This window comes from Myotis brandtii, unplaced genomic scaffold (genome assembly GCF_000412655.1).
Source record: "Myotis brandtii unplaced genomic scaffold, ASM41265v1 scaffold668, whole genome shotgun sequence".
Taxonomy (NCBI): domain Eukaryota; kingdom Metazoa; phylum Chordata; class Mammalia; order Chiroptera; family Vespertilionidae; genus Myotis; species Myotis brandtii.
In genome coordinates this window covers 634,528-656,977 of record NW_005370597.1, presented here as the reverse complement: position 1 = coordinate 656,977, position 22,450 = coordinate 634,528, and the positions used below count along the sequence as shown (strand labels likewise).

Genomic DNA, 22,450 nt, shown 5'->3' with positions numbered 1-22,450 from the left:
CAGATTTCTTTGGGACATTTTTTGTGGTACTTGCTATTTTTTTTTTTTTAATTCTTTGAGAATCGGAAATTGTAGTTTAGATGTTCCATTACTTTTCTAGGACTACAATGACAAATGACTACAAATGTGGTGACTCTAAAATAGAAATTTTTCTCTCACAGATCAAGAGGCCAGAAGTCTAAAGTTAAGGTGTGGGCAGGGCCATACTCCTTTTGAAGCTCTGGTGCAGACTTCCTTGCCTCTTTCAACTTCTGGTGGCTCTTGATGTTGTTTCTTGTCTTGTGACAGTATAACTTACTTTTCTTCCTCCATCTTTATGTGGCCTTCTTACCCACTGTGTGTGTCTTGTCATCTTATAAGGACACCAGTCATTGGATTTAGGATTCACCCTACAACTAGGATGATTTCATTTTTGAGGTAATTAATTACATACATAAAGATCCTATTTCCAAATAGTCACATTTGAGGTTCTAGGTAGACATGAGATTTTTGGGGACACTATTCAACTCACTACAGATGTAGAAGGAATATTTACATGATTTAAGGCAGGGATCCTCAAACTTTTTAAACAGGGGGCCAGTTCACTGTCCCTCAGACTGTTGGAGAGCCGGACTATAGTTTAAAAAAAACTATGAACAAATTCCTATGCACACTGCACATATCTTATTTTGAAATAAAAAAACAAAACGGGAACAAATACAATATTTGTATTTGCATGTGGCCCGCGGGCCGTAGTTTGAGGACCCCTGATTTAAGTTCTGTAAAGGGGAGTGGAGCAGGACTAAGTAATGTCAAAAACTATTTTGCAGTCTGCAGAAATATTTTGGGCCACTGCAGTCTGAATGCCCTCAATAATGTGCTCTACATAAAGGTCTCAAGTGAATAATTATTGACTAGTAGGGCTTGCCACTAATGTCACACATTAAATAACCTTTCAGCAAGCTAGGAATAAATGACCTCCTAAAATGTATGTAAGATTTTGTGGCCAGTTTGAGTGATAAAATGTGAGATTCTATGGTACTTTAAATTGTATAGTGATTAAGAACAAGGACTTTAAGAGCCAGAATTTGAACCCAGTTCAAACTGTCTGGGTTCAAATTCTGCCTCTGACCCTTAACAGTTGGGATTACTGTGGGTAAATTGATAAATCTCTATGCAATGTCTCATTAAAATAAAGGTTAAAAGAATAATACCCGATTAATACATGTAAAGTGCATGAACTGTCTAGCACACAGGAACTGCTCATTTAATATTAGCTGCTGCTGTTTTCATCTTCATTATCGATGCTCTTCAGGAGAAAAACTCAATAGCTGAAAAATTTATGCCTTTGTTTTTCTAGTAGTAAGGATCTTTGTACTGATGAATTCATAGATTCCTACCCAGTGTCACCTTAGGAAAGATGCTTTTCAGATTGTTCAGTTAGAGGCTGGGAGTAGTAGAGAACACAGGATGAGATAACTGGTTCCTGATTTCACTAAGGACACTAAATGAGTAGCTATTTTAGCGATTATATATAATTTGCTTCTGACAGACTCTTCTAATGAGTCTTCATTTATTGTACATCAAGCAAATCCCCCTTTTTTATGTCATAATTTTAAGCTTGAAACTTCACTTACATACTTTATTCTTTTCTTTGTATACAACAAACATTTTGTTAGCAAGAACTAGTTATCTGAGCTTTCTGATTTGGAGGGGTAATATATATTACCTCTGAATTATGACCGCGGCATTCGGTCGCACTCACCACATCTCTGCGTGGGGACTCGGGTGCTGTGACTTAGGCAGAGGGGGACGTGTGGTGCCCCAGCGGCCCAGGTGTTGCCCAGGGCCCAGAGCTGGGACCTGCCCTTCCATGCCAGACACCCGCGCTTTGATCGCCAGCCAGGCCTAGGGACTGCACCCGTGCAGGAATTTCGTGCACCGGGCCTCTAGTTTTATATAGAGACTTGAGCATCTTCAGATTTCATATCCGAGGAGGAGTAACAAATCCCCTGTAGATATTGAACCCTGAACTTTTCTTAAGCAGAATGCTTCAGTGTAGTTTACTGAGCTTATTAAAAAATTTTAAAATAGATTATGAGAATTCACAGGTGATTAAACATTGCCAAACAGGTTTTTCCCTTCTTCCCCTCTCTCTCCAGCCTGTTTGCTAGTGTTTAATATTATTCAAAGAAGAGAATGGAAACGGATTCTCTATGTATTACATGCATGCATTATCTCAGTTAAACTTAACAAGTGTGTAGGTATTATTTTATATAAGGAAACCTAGGCTTAGAGACATGGAAGTTGTTCAGGGTCACATCTACAGAATGGTGGAGTTGATATTTGAGTGCATGCCCTTCTGGTTCTGTTAATTGATCTTTTCCAACATGTACTATTACCTCTCCAAATCAGAAAGCTCAGATAACTAGTTCTTGCTAGCAAAATGTTTGTTGTATACAAAGAAAAGAATAAAGTATGTAAGTGAAGTTTCAAGCTTAAAATTATCTTTCATTCTTTGATCTGAAAATGTTTCCATGCTTTGTTCTGAGTATATATGGATGGAATGGAACTGTGTGGGGTGTCTATGCAAATGTGGGTCCATTGAGGAAAATGAATTATTTGAATAGCATAATCTCTGAAAATGTGTACTGCCAAAGATTCTCCTGTGCAGTTCTGTTATTTATTTTTGGTAGAAAGATTCTTACCCTAGTTAACCATTAGACTTTTAAACTTTGTGCAAGATTTTGCCCCTAAATAGGTCACAGATAGATTTTTTTTTTTAGGCGGAAGAATGCCTTTCAGTATAGGAATCTTCCTAAATGAACCTCACTGCTTATTCTAGTCCCTTCTCACAGTTAAAGATGTTATAGGAAATTAAAAGAATTGTTTTTTTTTTCTTCTAGATTAATTGCTGAAGTACTGATCGAATTCTGCGTTTCTTCAATGAGGAACTACAGGCTGATCTTCTGCCATAATCTCAAACAGCCATAAATGACAAAAGAATGCTTGCTCAGTGAGGGTAGCTGGTGCAGAATTCGTTTTTTAAACTTAGGTGTTTAAGTACTCAAAGGTAAGTTTTTCAAAATGGTAATTATCCACAGAGATTTTGGAGTTTACCTATTATTACTGCTATTTGATTATTAATTTGAGGTTTTGTAGTCATTAGCTGGTACCAGATGTATTGAAGAATGGATCTTATGTGTCTAAAACAATTTAAATTTATGGCATTTTGCTGTCCCTAAGTTAATGTCTACTGTTCTTATATGTTGGATGGATTAATTTCCTAGTCATGTTATGACACTTTCTTGATCCAGTGGGTACATCTATTCTGTAGGGTGTCCCAAAAAACGTATGTACACACTTTAAATAATTATAAAGGCAGTGTCTATTAAATGACATTTTATTTTCAAAATTGAGCTATCAGCTGTTAAAGTGTGTATACATTTTTGGGGGAATACACTATATATGGACTTTATTTATTTATTTATTTTTAAAATATATTTTATTGATTTTTTTACAGAGAGGAAGGGAGAGGGATAGAGAGTTAGAAACATTGATGAGAGAGAAACATCAAATCAACTGCCTCCTGCACACCTCCTACTGGGGATGTGCCCACAACCAAGGTACATTCCCTTGATTGGAATTGAACCTGGAACCCTTCAGTCTGCAGGCCGATGCTCTATCCACTGAGCCAAACCAGTTAGGGCTGGACTTTATTTTTGTAAAAACTTCAGAATATTGCCTGGCCGGTGTGGCTCAGTGGTTGAACATTGACCTATGAACCAGGAGGTCAAGGTTCCTGCCCAGATTGCAGGCTCGATCCCCAGTAGGGGGTGTACAGGAGACAGTCAATCAATGATTCTCTGTCATCATTGATGTTTCTATCTCTCTCTCCCTTCCTCTCTGAAATAAATAAAAAATATATATATTAAAAAAAATCAGAGTATTGAACAGATTACATTTTTTGCTTTGTTATCATTCTCTTGTAGTGCAGAAGGAGTTGTTTCTCTGGGGTGATGAAAAAAGCCCAGTTTGTATCATTTTGTTCATTATTAACTTTCGAAAAAGTTTTTTTCTCTTTTTTTCCTTTTTGTTGAACTTATTGGGGTGGCACTGGTTAACCAAATTGTACAGGTTTCAGATGCGCAATTCCACAACACATCATCTGTACACTGTATTGTGTGTTCACTACCCCAAGTCAAGTCTCCATCCATCACCATTTATCCCCCTTCTTTTAAAAATACTCCTTTCCCACATATAGTAATATGTTTATTTTAGAAAATGAATTTTTCTTGGGATTGGTTTTGATGCTTCAGATATTAGAAACATTTTTCCCACTGCCTCTTTACTGATCACAATTACAAAGTTAAGACTAATAACTTAGTTTTTCTGTGCTGTGCACATTTTTGTTTTGAGTAATTATGAAATAGGATTGATAATATTCTCATTGAAAGTTGATGTCTAGAACTGAAAAATTTCCTTTGTTTATAAACAAATATTATGGCTGCTCTGTCATGTAGAAATAAGAACTGGTTAATCTTGTTTTTATTAGCCCATTATTCATAAAAGTGATTTTTGTAAAAGAAACACTTGTAAAAGTGATTCTTTTACATTTGGGTGCTTATGAATAGAGGGGTTAGATGAGTTTCATATAACAGAGTCCAGACATGATTGGGTTTGGCTTCTTACCTGTGTCATTAATAAGCTTGGTCAGTAAAGGTCTTCTTTGAGCCAGATTTGCCCTTTAATTCATCTTTAGGACATTAATGTCCTTTGCTAAGTTTAATGATCAACTTTTCCATTGTTTGATAAATATGCAAGTGCTAAATGGAGTATTTAGACCTAACCCTACATAGTAGAGAAAATGCTTAGGTCATTATATTGAACTTATTTGTAGAACATACTAGTGTGGGCCTGATAACTGAAACATATTTAATAGGTGAGAACACACTGAGGTGTAAAGCCTTTTCTTCAATGTATTTAGTCATATTGCCACCTGTTAATCATTATAGTCTTTTTTTGTTGTTTTTTATTTGGCAGAAAAGACAGCTTTGATTTCTGGCTGCAAAAAAGATATGAGGAAGAGCTCCTCCCCTTCCTTGAGTAACTGCAACTCCGTTCTTGCTAACAAAATATTTGGAATTCCACTTGATGAGCTGCAGCAGGGAGGACATCCAGACAATGAGGTTCCATTCATAGTCCGCCACGTTGTGGACTATATTGAGGAACATGGTATACATTTCCTTACTTTGAGGGCTAGCCGTTGTTTTAATAAACACAACTTATCCCTTTTTGATCTTGGATTTTTTTTTTTTTAGCATGGAAAGTCCAAAATATAATGAGGAAAAACAATAGAAATTCTTTTTTTACGTTTTAGTGTGTTTTATAGTCAGAAATGCCCATTGTAGAGCATTTTAGTGTGGGGGAGATATTAGGAGTATTTTTAATGGATAACGGGGTGGGATAGCCCGACCGGTGTGGCTCAGTGATTGAGCTTTGACCTATGAATCAGGAGATTAGGGCACATGCCTGGGTTGGGAGCTTGATCCCCACAAGGGAGCGTGCAGGAGGCAGTCGATCAATGATTCTCTTTCATCATTGATGTTTCTATCTCTTCCTCTCTTTTCCTCTCTGAAATCAATAAAAATATATTTAAAAAAATAGGGGGGTGGGATAAAATGGAATATCCCTCAGGACAGACAGAGTTAGTATGTTTCTAGGTGTGTAATTTGAAGGTGTTTAGCCCAGTCAGGGGAGCTAAGAATGGCTTTCCAAAAGTCTGAATATTTTAAGTTGAGTGGAGAATATATGACCAAGTAATCGAAGTTGCAGCTTACTTAATTTTGCCTTGAACTAATGTAGGAGGTCTGGAGCAACAAGGACTTTTTCAAGTCAATGGAAATGCTGAGACAGTGGAGTGGCTTCGGCAGAGATACGACAGTGGAGAAGAAGTGGATTTGGTTAAGGAAGCAGATGTTCCCTCAGCTATTAGTCTTCTTAGGTTTTTCCTTCAAGAACTTCCTGAACCTGTTATCCCTGGCAGTTTGCATATTCACTTGATGCAGCTTTCTCAAGGTAACAAAATTTGATTCTTATCAGTCATTTAACATTAATTTCAAACTCCTTACCTTTAGAAATCTTGATGTGTAAGCAGTAATTATAGTAGTTCTGAGATTGATTTTTTTTTTAAAATATATTTTTATTGATTTTTTACAGAGAGGAAGGGAGAGGGATAGAGAGTCAGAAACACCGATGAGAGAGAAACATCGATCAGCTGCCTCCTGCACGCCCCCCACTGGGGATGTGCCCGCAACCCAGGTACATGCCCTTGACCGGAATCGAACCTGGAACCTTTCAGTCCGCAGGCCGACACTCTGTCCACTGAGCCAAACCGGTTTCGGCTGAGATTGATTTTTTATGTGCCCATTTCGGGGACATAGGCTTTTTGGGGCTATTTGGTCTAGTCAAGAATGGCAACTTACCAGATTCCTGTGGTATATTTACTTTTTATAATTGGTCTAAGAAATAGGTTTAAGAGGAGGAAAGGCAGGATATAAGAACAAGAAGTAAGAGGATAGGGAAAGAAGAAAGAAAAAATATATTTAAGGTGATTTGTGTAGCAGAGTAGCCAGTGGTGTTGCTTAGTGGTGATGTTATTACAGGATATTTATCCCTGGTTTGATAGAACTTTCTAGCAAAAATCAGAAGACAACTTTGATTCTAGGTTTAAAATATACCTAAAGCTTGTACTTGGCCTGAAAGAAAGAAAATATCAAATTGTACATCAGGCTCCAAGCTAAATAAAGAAAAAAAATTTGTGCTTGTTGGGTTAGTTTTTTGGTGGTGACTAAAATAGGGCCCAGCTGGAATGGAATAGGGACAAGAAAAGTAAAGGTAGTGACAGGCAGAAAGGTAAAAGAACCAAGAAGTGAGGAAATGCTTGTGTTCCTAGAGCCAAGTGGTATTCATGTGTACATAATGAGTGATAGGTTTGATTATACAGGAAACTTTATGAAGATGGCATATAATATACATTTGTTAAATATTTAAATTATTTTTTCTGGCTTTTCTCTTTGTGTAATGGAATCTCTCTATTTCTTTGAATTGGAGCTTCTACAGAAATTCTGTGATGTTAAGAAATTATAGTCCTAGCTGGTTTGGCTCAGTAGATAGAGCGTCAGCCTGTGGACCACAGGGTCCTGGGTTCGATCCTAGTCAAGGGCATGTACCTTGGTTGCAGGCTTCTCCCTGGCCCGGGCCCTGGTCGGGGTGCATACAGGAGGCAACCCATCAATGTGTTTCTCTCACATCGATGTTTCTGTCTTTCCCTCTCTTCTACTTGCCCCAAAAATCAATGGAAAAATATCATTGGATGAAGATTAAGAAAACAAAAAACAAAACAAAACAAAAGAAATTGTAAATACTAGATGAGTGGATAAAAAAGCTGTGGTACATTTACTCAATGGAATACTTCTCTGCTGTAAAAAGGAAGAAAATATTACCCTTTGTGACAGCATGGATGAACCTGGAGAACATTATGCTAAGTGAAATAAGCCAGTCAGAGAAAGACAAATACCATACGATTTCACTCATGTGGAATTTAATGAACAACTACCAAACAAAATAGAGACAGACTCATAGATAGCAGGCAGATGGCTTGTGTGTGGGGGGAGGGATGGGCGGATGGAGGGATTGAGCAAAAAAGAAAAAAAGAACTCATGGACACAGATAATAGTGTGGTAATTGCGGGGGATGGATTGAGGTGGTAGAGGGCATAGAGGCAATAAAAGGTGATGGAAAATTTTTAAAAAAGAAATTACAAATACTTCCTGAATGCAGGACATCCTAATATATAAAAAGCCAGGGGCCGTCACGACCGAAACAACCACATGGACGACCAAACAGCAGGCTGCGTGGGGCAACCAGGCCAGCAGGGTGGTTAGTGAAGGACCACCAAACGACTGAACAGCAGGCTGCGTGGGGCGACCAGGCTGGCAGGGGGGGCAGTGAGGGACAACCAAATGACTAAACAGCAGGCTGCATGGGGTGACCAGGTCGGCAGGGGGGGCAGTGAGGGGCGACAAGGCCGGCGGGGAGGGGCAGTTGGGGGCGACCAGGCTGGCAGGGGTGGGCAGTTGGGGATGACCAGTCCGGTGCGGAAGGGCACTTGGGGGTGACCAAGCCTGCAGGGGGGGGCAGTTAGGATAAATTTGATGGGTCTCGGCACGGTGGGAGGGAGCTTTGGCCCCCGGCTGGGGCACGGCGGAACTCTGGGTCTCACGCAATCGGGGGTGTGGCTGGCCTTCAAACTGGACCCTGATAGGAAGGAGGAGGGAGCCCCATTTCTTGCAGAATCAGCCGTTGGTCAGCTTGCTGTCAGTGGCCTGCCAGCTAGGAATCCCATTCACCTGCACCCCAGATGCTACAGGAGGGAGGAGGGAGCCCCATTCCTTGCAGAATCGGCCGTTGGTCAGCTTGCTGTCAGTGTCCTGCCAACCAAGAATCCCATTCCCCTGCACCTTGGACCCTAAAATATTTCCTCTAATTAATTACCTTTTAATGTGCACGAATTTCATGCACCAGGCCACTAGTCCTATATAATAAAAGGCTAATGTGCAAATCGACCGAATGGTAGAACGACCGGTCTCTATGACGCGCACTGACCACCAGGGGGCAGACACTCAATGCAAGAGCTGCCTCCTGGTGGTCAGTGTGCTCCCACAGGGGGAGTGCCACTCAGCCAGAAGACCAGAAGCTGGGCTCAGGGATGGCGAGTGCAGCAGCAGTGGTGGGAGCCTCTCCCGCCTCCGCGGCAGTGCTAAGGATGTCTGATTGACATAGGGAGTGGGCCTAAGCCATCAGTTGGACATCTCCTGGGGGCTCCCAGACTACAAGAGGGCGCAGGCTGGGCTGAGGGACACCCCCCGCCCCCCCAAGTACACGAATTTTGTGTACCGGGCCTCTAGTTTTATAATAAGCTTGTGTGTATCCTTAAGCAGTATGTAGTCAGGAAAGGAGGATTTCATTTTGGGATAGCTCTCCATTTTATTAAATTTTAAGCACTTATGAGCCTAAATTACTGGATGCCTCTGATTTATGTATAAAGTTCATTACAATTATATTTTATGGCCCTCTTACATATGTTTTATTTTTTTTTTTATTTTTATTTTTAGAAATATATTTTATTGATTCTTTACAGAGAGGAAGGGAGAGAGATAGAGAGTTAGAAACATCGATGAGAGAGAAACATCGATCAGCCGCCTCCTGCACATCTCCTACTGGGGATGTGCCCGCAACCCAGGTACATGCCCTTGACCGGAATCGAACCTGGGACCTTTCAGTCTGCAGGCCGACGCTCTATCCACTGAGCCAAACCGGTTTCGGCTATGTTTTATTTTTTCACAGCTAGATGATGGGGCTTACTTTGAACTTGCTATATTCAGGAATGGTTAGCTGATTAAATTTTGTTCTTTTATTGTGCCACCTGGATCAAAAAACATGTTTCAAAATGAAGTGTCGTTGATAATGTCACCTTTTCTCAAAGTGTAACTTAATTTATTCCCCCAGCAAATATTTACCTTTAAATAATTTTTAATTTCAGAATTAATTTCTTCACTTTTTTGTAGGTTTTTTCCCCTAGGTTTACCTTAAGTTACGTAATGAGCATTTTACATCCATTAAATATGGTGAAACTGATGTGTTAGAGCTCTTTTTATGACTTTAGAGCCATTTTTGCTTTATAGTGATAGGGTTTTATGTTCCCTGTTTTAGCTGAATTGTAGACAAGTCTTTAAAGTTTCAAGAATCAGATAATATTCAGCCTTGAATGAAAATTTATAAAAGAATAATTGGAATGAAATTTAATGGTAATATAGTCATTGACTCGTTGAGACTTTCAGAAGCTGTCACTAGGATTGTCATTTTAATCAGTATTCATTTAAAGTATGACAGCAGCATCCTATATAATAAAGAGGTAATATGCAAATTGACCGTCACACCCTTGCACACGATGGGCACCCCCATGTGGTCACAAGATGGCCACCATAAGATGGCTGGCAGGGGAGGGCAGTTGTGGGCGATTAGGCCAGCAGGGGAAGGCAGTTAGGGGCAACCAGGCCTGCAGGGGAGGGCAGTTAGGGGCAACCACGCCGGCAGTGGAGGGCAGTTGGGGGCAGCCGGGCTGGCAGGGGAAGGCAGTTAGGGGTGACTGGGCCTGCAGGGGAGGGCATTTGGGGGGGACCGGGCCTGCAGGGGATGGCAGTTGGGGGCAACCGGGCCAGCAGGGGAGGGCAGTTGGGGGAAACCGGGCTGTCAGGGGAGCAGTTTGGCGTTGATCAGGCTGGCAGGGGAGTGGTTAGGGAGTGATCAGGCTGACAGGCAGAAGCGGTTAGGGGCAATCAGGCAGGCAGGTAGGTGAACGGTTGGGAGCCAGCAGTCCTGGATTGTGAGAGGGATGTCCAACTGCCGGTTTAGGCCCGATCCCTGTGGGGGATCACAAAATACCACGTGCGGGTGCGCATGTACAGTGCGATTGAAACTTTGTGGCCCATGCGCAGAAGTCGGTATTTTGTGGAAGAGCCACACTGAAGGGGCCTAAGAGCCGCATGTGGCTCGCGAGCCGCAGTTTGCCGACCCCTGTCCTGAGGGGTCCCAGATTGGAGAGGGTGCAGGCTGGACTGAGGGACCCCCCCCCCCCCTCCAGTGCACGAATTTCGTGCAGTGGGCCTCTAGTTTATAATAATAAAAGCATAATGTGCAAATCGATTGAACGACCAAACAGCAGAATGACTGGATGACCTTCTGGATGATCACGCTATGACATGCACTGGCGCCAGGCCAGCCAAGGCGGGTGCAATGTGATTGGTCAGGGGGCCCCGCCATCGCCCCATGATTTTCCCACAGAGGGAGGCCTAGGCCACCCAGCCGGTGGCCACAGAGGGAAAAATAAATATATAATAATAAAAGCATAATATGCAAAATTATCAAATGACCGAACAGCAGAATGACCGTCCGGACGACCTTCCGGATAACCACGCTATGACATGCACTAGCGCCAGATCAGCCAAGGCGGGTGCAATGCGATTGGTCAGAGGGCCCTGCCATCGCCCCATGATCGCCCCACAGAGGGAGGCCCAGGTCACCCTCTGCACAGCGATCACCTCGACGAGAGAGGCCCAGGCCAGCCAAGTGATCACACCCCATGCCTGTCGCCTGCAGAGGGAGGCGACTCGGGGCAGGGGAGGGGGGACAGCGCCACACAGATGGCAAGCAGTGGCAGCGGCGGGGGGGGGGCCAGCTGCCGGAAGCCGGGGGAAGGAAAGCCCCTATAGGCCCTGATCACTGCCAGGCATAGGGACCCTACCTGAGGGGTCCTGGATTGTGAGAGGGTGCAGGCCAGGCTGAGGGACAACCATGACCCCCCCCCAACCCCCAGTGCATGGATTTTGTGCACCGGGCCTCTAGTGTACTGTGTTATCTATCATTCATGGAATTACAATATGCCTCTAATTTTTAAGGTGTGCAAAAATGCTTGTGGCCAATAAGTCTTCCAGTGTTACAGTATGAGAAATCTACCATTCCCTTCCATTCCCTATTTACATAACTATTAGCATGTGTGTATATGCATACACATGCAACCACATACACATCCATTTCTTTAATAGCTATGCAGATGGGTGTGGCAGTAATTGAGGTGGTATTGGCATTTCTGTTGTAATAAAATCTATTTTATTTTGTTTATTTGTCTTTTGACCATTTTTAAAAATATATATTTTTTTGATTTCAGAGAGGAAAGGAGGGAGAGAGAGAGAAACATCAATGATAAGAGAGAATCATTGATTGGCTGCCTCCTGCATGCCCCACACTGGGGATCAAGGCATATGCCCTGACTGGGGATTGAACCAAGCCCACCTGATTCATAGGTTGATGCTTATCCACTGAGCTATGCTGGCCAGGGCATTCTTTAAAAAAAAAGTGTATATACATATATGTGTGTGTGTATGTATATATATGTATATATGGGTATATATGTGTATATATATGTATATCATATATATGGCAGCCTTTATTCTAGTGCCCCCCTCTCTCAAGTCATGACAACCATTCTATTGATTTTTGATTTTCAAATTTTGTCAGCTACTGGTTTAGACCTTGATGGTTTGTCCAACTACTTATACATTATGTTTTGATAGAAATCACAGTCCCCAGTTTTGTGAATGATGCTTGAAAGAATTGCTAGTCAAGGGATACTTCTTAGATATATACCAGGGGTGGGGAATGTCCGGCCCATGAAATCATCTGGTCTGGCTCTGCCAAGGCATTAGGGATGAGTTAATTAAACGTTTGACCAAATATAGCAGGCTAATTTTTAAGTTGATAGTTTTGTATAGCCCGAGAGTGATATTATAAATATTCAAATGGTCCTTGGCAGAAAAAAGGTTCCCCACCATGATATATGTGTAGGAAGTACACTCAAAAGGAAATAAATATAAGCAGGTGTGTAATTTATGTGTGTGTGTGTGTGTGTGTGTGTGTGTGTGTGTGTGTGTGTGTGTAGATGAAAAAAAAAATGCTTCTCTGCCTTATTTGAAAACTTTAGAAGCAACCTGACAGGTATAAATATTTGTGTGTAGTAAAAATGTACACAGACAAAAGAAGAGCAGCATGATTGTGTATTTCAATACTGTGTAAAAACATTCTTGCCCACATTCTTGCCACCCAATCAAATGTTTTAGTAGTTGGGAATCTTTTTTCTGTGATTGTGTAATTATTCAGCTTATTGAACTAATATTTATTGAACACCTGCTATATGCTAGGCACTGTTATAGATTCTGGGAATGCAGCAGTGAACAAAACAGAATAAAAATGTCTTATCAGCTAAAATTTAAAGGTCATGAAGGGAGAGAGAGGAAAATAGATGGTAAACCAAATAAATATGTGGGTATGTTAGATGATAAGTGCTACAAAAGTAGAGAGGATGTTAGATAGAATTTGTCAGTGTTGCTATAGCCATCATATTGATAATATTACTTGCATGTATTTTTTGAATTGATAAACTTGATTTTCTAAATAATCCTTTTCTGCTAAATGCTTAGGTTAAAATTTTCCACCAGTAAGGCATGGTTGTTTAAAAAACATTAATTCAGGGACTGTTCCATCCAAATATAAAATCAAAGTACATGTGTGTTTGAATGGGGACAGTGATAATATTACAAAATATAGAATTGTTATTGCTTGCATTTTACATTTTAAGTGAAACTTACGTGACTGTCGCCCTTCCTGACAAACTTCTTAGACATGTGTTATTTTCACAGATGGTCAGTGTCATGACCACAACCTAGTAAGAGTTTTTCAGCCAAGAATTTTAAAATTAGTTTTAAGAACCTGAAGAAAAATATTTTTAAAAATTGGCTTTATTTTTACTTACTTTAAAAAATATTTTTATTGATTTCATAGAGTAAGGGACAGGGAGAGAGAGACAGAAACATTAATGATGAGAGAGAACCATCTTGCACGCCCCACATTGGGGATCAAGCCTGCAACCCTGGCATGTTTGACATGATAAACACAAGGTCTACTTCTGTTAGTTGAAAACTCACTTGCATAACAGAAATCAACACCAGCTTAGAGGAGAAAAACACATGAGAAATGGAATTTCTTTTTATTTAGTTCTATTAGTATTGCCAAAGTTAATTGTTCATTTTTGGATGTCAAGGCAGAAGAAACTCACTCCTTTGTTTTCCCATTTGTTCAAGTCAAAAGTATGACATTATTATCAGGTTAGATTGCTTCTCTCTTTTTTTAAAAGAAAAATATTTTTATTGATTTCAGAAAGAAAAGGAGAGGGAGAGAGAGAGCGAGCGAGATAATCATCGATCGACTGCCTCCTGTGTGCATTGCGCCTGCAATCTGGGCATGTGCCCTTGACCAAAATCGAACCCGGAACCCTTCAGTTCGCAGGCTGACGCTCTATCCGCTGAGCCAAACCAGCTAGGGTTAAATTGCTTCTCTTTGCTCACTAGTACTTGACTGGTATTGGCCAGTGTATTTTGACTTATAGTTGACACTAGTTTGGAAATACAGGTACAGTCATGCAAGAGACAGTATGGTGAGAATTAAAAAAAATTAGAGAATTGGGGCCAGTGAGTAATAGATGAGGAAAACATCCTCCAGCAATTGAGGAGTTGAGTTCCTTCTCCACTCCTCTTTTCTACTTAATAAGTAAAATGCAAAGCCTGAGGGCATTTGGCCTCTAGTAGAGGAAGTGAAGAGGTTTTGAATTGTTACAGAAAAAAGGTGATGTGGGTGGAATAATGTGAACCTGGCACAGTATTTGAGCTTTGCTTTTGCTTCATTAAAAACACCTGTCATTATGTTTTATAGATTATAATAACGAAGATGAATTTGGAAGAAAGTTGAGGTTCCTCTTGCAACAGCTTCCACCTGTTAATTACAGCTTGTTAAAGTTTCTGTGTAGATTTTTAGCCAATGTAGCATCACATCATGAAGAAATTTGGTCTGCAAACTCTTTGGCTGCTGTCTTTGGTCCAGATGTCTTCCAGTAAGTTTTTTCATAATTTTTGTTTAATTAAAAAAAACCCCCCAGTTTGTGGAATAGAATCATTATGCTGTCTCCCAAGGATCATAGGTTGCTTGATGAACCATTATTTTTTATACTAGAGCTGCTTAATCTTCCTAGCATTTTTTTGGACAGGGTACAAATTAGGTAGGGTTTACAGATGGAAAAACTGAGGCACAGAATGATGACATTGCTCAAGATTATGAAATGACTCATTGGTTGTCTTCTGACTTTACCTGTGATTGATTTAAGAACTCTCAATTCAGTTTGGACTTTTATTCTTAGCATTTACACAGATGTGGAAGATCTGAAAGAGCAAGAAATAGTGAGCAGGATAATGGCTGGACTTCTGGAAAATTACTATGAGTTTTTTGAAAATGAAGAGGAAGACTTTTCATCTAATGATTTGAGTTCAATTACTGAACAGGTGAGAATATTTTACATATTCTACTTGGAGGAAGAATTTTTAAAAAAAGAATTGCTCTCAAGGGCTTGGTACAAACTTTGGTGGAATTTTTAAGTACTAAATTGGAAGACATGCTCTTGGTTATTATATGGAATCATCTATATCCAAGTAATAGCTGAATGTGATATTTTTTTTAAACAACTTGTCCTCAATTTGGATAATATGGGAAAGGCATTGAAACCAGAATATATGGTAGAGATTTTGTATGCTTATTTCTTCTTTGTGTTTTTTCTTCTGTTAACTTAAGCTTTGTGTATTTTGTAAGAATAGTGGGTGTGTGTGTGTGTGTGTGTGTGTGTGTGTGTGTGTTGTTGAAGAATTGCTAGCATAGAGGAATGTAGGCAGAGGGTGAGAAGTAGAAGGTAGAGGGAAAGATTCAATACAAAGTTCATGCAAACTCTTATGCAAATAAAGTTTTTCTTGGTTAAAGTAGCAACTCAGTATAGCAGTGCAATCATTGTCATTAATGAGAAGCATTAGAGTAAGTTTAGGTTGCAAGTAGTTTTTTAACTCTTGTTTGTAACTCTTGAAGCAAGTTTGTCTAGTGCTCTCTTCTTTTTGAGTTTCACCCTATTAATGCAACTATTTGGCTGTTAGAATCTTTTAACGTAGTAGATATTTTTAGTAACAGTATGAGAGAGAGGACTGGATATGATGAATAGGGTGTGTTTGAAAAATGGCGCAGAGTCAGTAGACATGGGGTCCTTAAATGAATGTGAATCCAGTAGAATGGTTTGAAGATGTAGGTGATAATTATGTTTCTGTATACATTTGAGAAGGCAGGTAGCAGCATTCTCCACAAGCTGGAGTGTGGAGAGCAGGCATTACACAAGACCCTAGAGAGGGGAATTATAGCAGTCAAAGAAAGAAGAGATGGAGGTATGGATGAGAGTTTTCTTTAAGTGGAGTTGAGGTAGCTGCATATATATAGGGCAGGTTCAGAATAACTTATGAACAGAATAGACTGTTGATAAGTGGAAGGTCAAATTGACAAGGAGAGAATCAGAAGAACTTTTGAAGATAAATGTGGGGTGAGAGAGAACATTTTATTTAAGTTTTTAATGTTTACTCTTACCCAAACTAATATAATCAATTCTTTTTTTTAAGTCTCTTTTTATTTATTTATTTCAGGTGTGTGTGTGTGTGTGTGAGAGAGAACCCCTACCCAAGGATATTTTCCCATTGATTTTTTGGTCCTAGGAAATGAAGTAAAAAATGAGTTGTGTTTAAAATTTTCTTAGAATAGTACATCTTAGGTAATGTTAATGAACAGTTTCATGAAATTTTCTTTTCTTTTTTGTTCTTTTCTAGTTTCATAAAATTTTAATTCTCTGTTTCTTTTTATATAGGTTAATGAACTTTCTGAGGAAGAAGAGGAAGATGAAAAGCTGGAACATATAGAAGAACTTCCAGAAGAAGGAGCAGAAAAATCAAATGACATGCCAGAGGTGGTACAATTAAGGATGACTGAAAACATCCTGGAAGCAAATAGTGTTACAGCATCAACAAGGTAGTATTTCATTTGAAAGAACTTTAGCTTTTGAGCATTTTATTCTAGAAGTAGATTCACTCAACCACTAAATCAAACAAGAAAAACTTAAAGTAATCTTGCTAAGAAAATTTTAGTTATAACATAGATACCTTTCTTTTTAAATACAATCTCTTACATATATTTCTTTTTAAAAACACAAATTTATTTATTTTTGTTAATCCTCACCTGAGGATTTTTTTTTCCATTGATTTTTTTTTTTTTTAGGGCGATTGGAAGGGAGGGGGGGAGACAGAGAGAGAGAGAAACATCGATATGAGAAAGGCATCCATAGGTTGCTTCCTGCACATGCCCCAACCAGGGCCGGGGATTGAGCCTGTAACCAAGGTACATGCCCTTGACTGGAATCAAACCCAGAATCCTTCAGTCTGAGAGCTGACACTAACCATTTAGCAAAAAGTGGCTAGGTTTTGCCTTTTCTGTTTGTTGCTTGAGAATATCCTCTGAGTAATAGCAAATACTATTACTCTGGCAAGGCGTATAGGGCTAGTATTGAGACCATCATACTATCCTACATGGGGTACTTTTATTGGGCAGTAGTCAACTTTTCCTCCTTAAGATTTGGAATAAGTCTGTTTCTCCAAGTGAGTATCAGATGAAGTAGCTGGCATCATCCCCCCCCCCCCCCCCCCCCCCACACACACACACAGGAGGGAGAATGTTTTTAAGGGTCTTTTTTGTGTGAAAAAGTAATTTCTTTAGAAAATTAGTATCATACTCTGCTAGAGATGAACATAAAACTAACTACATGCTCTTCTGGTTGTTTCAAGGTAGTACAAATGTGGCAGTTTTCAGCATATTTTATAGTCATTTAGTATTTTAAAGTTTTATAGCTAATTTCTTTCTTTGATTACAGTGCCCATATATCTCCCACCAGCATCTTACCAGCCTCTGCAGAGTAAGTAGTATACTTACAGAAGACAATTTAAAAGTTAAAAAAAATATATTGCTGAATTGTAGAAATGAAAATCATGTATTTATTGTGCTTCCTTTAGAGGAAGGATTGTACATAACACAGTGAAACTAGTTAGTGGTTTATATACTGTAATAGAAACAAATGAAGAAGGCACTAAGATTGAAAACTGTTAGAGCTTTTTTATTATTTTCTTGAAGAAGTAGACTTTGGCCCTAGCCAGGTAAGCTCAGTTGGTTAGAGCATCATCCGATACGCCAAGGTTGCAGGTTCAATCCCCATTCAGAGAACATACAAGAATCAGCCAATGAATGCATAAATAAGTGGAACAACAAATCAGTGTTTAAAATAAAAAGAAAAAAAAAGAAATAGACTTCACGTAAAAAATAGGAACAATACCCTTACATTTTTTTTCTTTTATTTAACTGAGCATGGTAAATTATTTTGCTTTATAAACATAGTTTTGAAAAGTCTATTTAAGTGACTATATAGTAGTGAGGATAATTGACACTGGTCCTTCCCACCTCTGTAGTAATAGTGACATTATAATTGATTTGTATAATATCTATTTGGGCAGATTTCATTATAAAATTTGATCCTGTGTTGTGTATTCCTTCTATGTATTTCTTTTTACACTCTAGCTTACTCATTTAAAATTCATGATAATTTGTTTTACTGGTCATAGTTTTTAACATTTATGTTTATGTAGTGAAATATGCAGTTAGGATGACTGTGTCTCACTAAAATGTGTTCTGTTTTGTAGCATTTTAGACAGAACAATTAGAACAACTGTGGAACAGCACCTTTTTGATCTGCAGAGCAGCATAGATCAGGATCTTAATTTACAACAGCAAAGTCTGGTGTGTAATAATGAAGCAGGAAGTATTAATTGTGATGGGGAAGGATCTAATAACCAGTAAGAAACTTTTAAAAACATTTTACTGCTATTATGAGTTATAAAATTGTTTTGTTATCTTTAAAAAACTTTATTTTTATTTAGATAATGGGGTCTCATCTTAGAGATTTCTGGAACTTTGTGTGAGAAGTGACTTTGTATGTATTTGTATGTAAATTATCTATACTAGTATATATAAAAACCTAAGCGATCGTTATGATGGAATGACCGATTGCTATGACATGCACTGACCACCAGGGGGCAGATGCTCAAAGCAGGAGCTGCCCCCAGCCCGCAGGCCCTGATTGCCGGATGGGGCCTGCTGCATGACCTCCTGGTTTCTCCCCCCAAGCCAGTAGGCTCTGATTGCCCGATCAGGGCTGGGCCCCGGGCTGCGACAGGGAACTGGGGGTGGGTGGCGGCGACCAACCTCCTGTGGCGTCTGGGCGGGGGGGCTGCGACCTCTCACCAGCTACCTGGGGGCGGAGGTGACAGGGACGGAGGTGTGGTGAGAATGCGGGGTGTCTGCCGAGCTCGCTCTCACTCCCCTGCTACCCTCCCCTAGGATGCCAGGGCTCGCGCACCGGTGAAGCCTTTGCTCAGGTGCCGGGCACCTGCGCGTAGCCCCCCCCCCCCGCACCCATGCAGCCTCTTCTGGGTGAGCCGGGCCACAGCTGCCAGGACCACGGGGTCCCAGTGGGTTTGCGCAGGAGCTGATCTGCGAGGCCCGGTGGGAGAGAGTGCACTGCCCGCCTGGCTTCCGTGCGGCGCCGCTGGGCGGCCCAGAGGCCCACACTGCACCCCAGCCCGTGGTGTCCAACCATGCTCACTGCATCTCTGCGTGGGGACTTGGGCGCTGTGATTCAGGAGGAGGGAGTGCTTGGGGGTCCAGGTGCTGCCCAGGGCCCAGAGGTTAGCTGGGACCTGCCCTTCCACGCCAGATGCTCACGCTTTGATCGCCAACCAGGCCTAGGGACCGCATGTGTGCACGAATTTTGTGCACCAGGTCTCTAGTATTATATATACGTATGTACATAGAAAAATCTCTGAAATTGTTTATTAAGTCCAACACAGCCAGGTTTTCCTCCCAGAACATCAGATAAAGTAGTTAGCTTACCTTTATAGACTGTTATATGAAAAATACTTTTAAAAGTTAGACTTCTGTGCAACAGGGTCACACCAGGAGAAACAAGCAGAGATCTAGACAGATAGGTTACAGGGACAGGAGAATATCACTCCTGGTGCATGTGATCATTGAATGACATGGTGAGCAGAATCATCTTTTCCTGTTTAAATTGTTATCCCCTGCCACTAGCCTCCTTTCTACCTACATGGTTTTTTTGTTTTGTTTTGTTTTGTTTTGCTTTTTCCTTAAGAGTAGCCATTGATAGTTGAATTTACATAAGTTTAAAGTACCTCTGTGTACTGTGTTATGTGATGTAACTCCATTCTTTAATATGACTTGTTACCTTTAAATGAATGAATGTCCATCAATCCACTCTCTCTTTATCCTGTCAAGTTTCATTAAATGCACGGTTTATTTTTGTCTCTCCATGGGATGTTGTAAGGAATCTACCTTGGTTGGCGGCTGCCCAGCTGCCCAGGGCTGGCCCGAGGCGCAGGCAAGCCTTGGATGGTGGCTGCCCAGCCTCCCAGGGCCAGCCCAAAGTGCAGGCAAACCTCGGATGGCAGTTGCCCAGCTGCCCAGGGCCACCCGAGGTTCAGGTAACCAGGGCTGGCTGAGGCTTGCACTGTTGGCAGTGGCAGCAGCAGAGGTGTGATGGGCGTTGCCTTCCCCTGATCACTGGGTTGCCTCTCGCCAGTGAGGGCTCCCGGACTGTGAGAAGGGGCAGGCCGGGCTGAGGGACCCCCCCGCCAGTGCATGAATTTTCATGTACTGGGCCTCTAGTATTGTATAACTGCAGGTGTGTCATGTAGCTTGCATGAATGGCATCACCAGCCTGTGCAGCTCTAAGCAATGGCCCTGGTTTGTCTCCTTTTAAGGCATGATTAGAACTGATAGAACTGCCCTAGCCATTTGGGTTGAGTGGATAGAGCGTTGGCCTGCAGACTAAAGGGTCCTGGGTTCGATTCCAGTAAAGGGTATGGTAAAGGTTGCAGGCTTTTCTCTGGCCTGGGCCCTGCCCGGGGCTTGTGCAGGAGGCAACCAATCGATGTGTTTCTCTCTGTCTTACTTTCTCTCTTCCAGACTCCCTAAAAATCAATGGAAAAATATTCTCTGGTGAGGATTAAGGAAAAAAACAAAAAAATTGATAGAACTGGATCTATAGGGAGTATTTGGGCTGAATATGAAGGGAAAAGCAGTATTTAAAAGTTGGAAAAAGTGGGAAAATGTTTCAAAAGATGTAATATAAGCAGGTTCCTTAGAGTTTGCCCTTAGCTTGGCTAGAGATGTTGAAAACCTATGCCCATGCTTAGACAATATTCTTATTTCTACAACTGGGGACAGTATTCTTATTTTTACCACTCATGTTCTCTCAGTAGTGGTATTGTCTTTGTAAACAAAAACCTGCAGAGTTTTGTATATTCTAAATTATGTAAGATGGGAAATCTGCAGTAGGAAGCTATTCCTGTTGTACTTGATAAAGTGTTGGACACTACGGTGTCTAGTGCTAGATTTGTATTATTTATTATTTTTATTTTTAAAAAATATATCTTTATTGATTTCAGAGAGAGAGAGAGAGAGAGAGAGAGAGAGAGAGAGAGAGAGAGAGAGAAAGAAAGAAACGTCAATGATGAGAATCATTGATTGACTGCCTCCTGCATATCCCCTACTGGGGATCAAGCCCGCAACCTGGGCATATGCCCTTGGCTGGAATCAAACCTGGGACCCTTCAATCTGCTGGCCGATGCTCTATCCACTGAGCTAAACTGGCTAGGGCTAAATTTGTATTTTAATTAAACAAATAGGTCATTATTATGATTGAGAGTGGATATTTTTAAGGAAAATTGTTATTTTAGTACATAAATGAATTTTAAAGCCATTCATCTTGTTTTTTTTTTTTTTTTTTTTTAAATCCTCATCTGAGGACATTTTCATTGATTTTTAGAGAGAGGGGAAAGGAGGTAGAGAGAAAGGGAGAGAAACATTGATTCATTGCTTCTGGGCCTGGGGATAGGACCTGCAACCTAGGTATGTGCCCTGACCAGGAATTGAATCTGTGACCTTTTGGTGCATGAAACAACGCTCCTACCAAATGAGCCACACATGCCAGGGCACCATTCATTTTTCAAAAGGGTTAACAAACAAGGTAGATTCCTTACAACATCCCATGGAGAGACAAAAATAAACTTAGTGCATTTAATGAAACTTGGCAGGATAAAGAGAGAGTGAATTTTTATGAAAAGGGTGTATTTTCTTTAATAAGTAAAAGTTTCAGATCATTGTTTATTTTAAAGGCATTACATATTCAACATTTGACCTGATCTGATTTTTTAATCGTCATTTCTAGGGTTGATATTGCTGATGATATTATTAATGCCAGTGAAAGAAGCAGAGACTGCTCAGAACCTGTGGCCAGCACTAATTTAGACAATGAAGTTATGCAGCAAGATTTTGTATTTGATGATGAAGAAAATAACCAGGTAAGAAATGCAAAGACTTAAAATAAATCTGTTAGGTGTGCTAAACATATAATTCTGATTGTTTTATGTATTCCTTTGACAGCAGAAGCCATAGTTCACTATCTTTTCTAACACACGTATATATCTTGATTCAAGGAACACACATTTTCTTAGTAGTGGTCAGGAACCATTATTGGGTAGAGAAGTAGGTATAAAATGCCTTATTTTAAATTAGAGGCCTGGTGCACAAAATTTGTGCATTGGGAGGGGGGTTGTCCCCTCATCCCAGCCTGGCCCCTCTCCAATCCGGGACCCCTTGACGGATGTCCCTGGGATCAGGCCTAAACCGGCAGTCGGATATCCCTCTCACAATCCTGGACCGCTGGCTCCTAATTGCTCGCCTGCCTGCCTGGTCGCCCCTAACTGCCCTCCGCTGCCGGCCAGGTTGCCCCCAACTGCCCCCTCCCTGCTGGCCTGGTCGC

The 22,450-nt window shown here is 40.8% G+C and overlaps 1 protein-coding gene across 8 annotated transcripts in view; it reads left to right on the top strand.

Annotated features, from left to right (window-relative positions):
* The first annotated feature begins 2,856 nt into the window (after window positions 1-2,856).
* Window positions 2,857-22,450, top strand: part of FAM13B (family with sequence similarity 13, member B) — a 49,335-nt gene continuing 29,741 nt past the window's right edge. For 3 of the 8 annotated variants that reach the window (XM_014529082.1, XM_005881008.2, XM_014529080.1), the window contains exons 1-9: window positions 2,857-3,052; window positions 5,023-5,214; window positions 5,845-6,057; window positions 14,365-14,542; window positions 14,846-14,987; window positions 16,376-16,536; window positions 17,432-17,473; window positions 18,252-18,404; window positions 21,857-21,989. In XM_014529082.1, the coding sequence (XP_014384568.1) occupies window positions 5,058-5,214; window positions 5,845-6,057; window positions 14,365-14,542; window positions 14,846-14,987; window positions 16,376-16,536; window positions 17,432-17,473; window positions 18,252-18,404; window positions 21,857-21,989 (1,179 nt within the window). In that variant the 5' untranslated portion in view covers window positions 2,857-3,052; window positions 5,023-5,057. The remainder of the gene's footprint in view (window positions 3,053-5,022; window positions 5,215-5,844; window positions 6,058-14,364; window positions 14,543-14,845; window positions 14,988-16,375; window positions 16,537-17,431; window positions 17,474-18,251; window positions 18,405-21,856; window positions 21,990-22,450) is intronic. The other 5 variants (XM_014529085.1, XM_014529084.1, XM_014529086.1 and 2 more) reach the window with 4 other exon arrangements.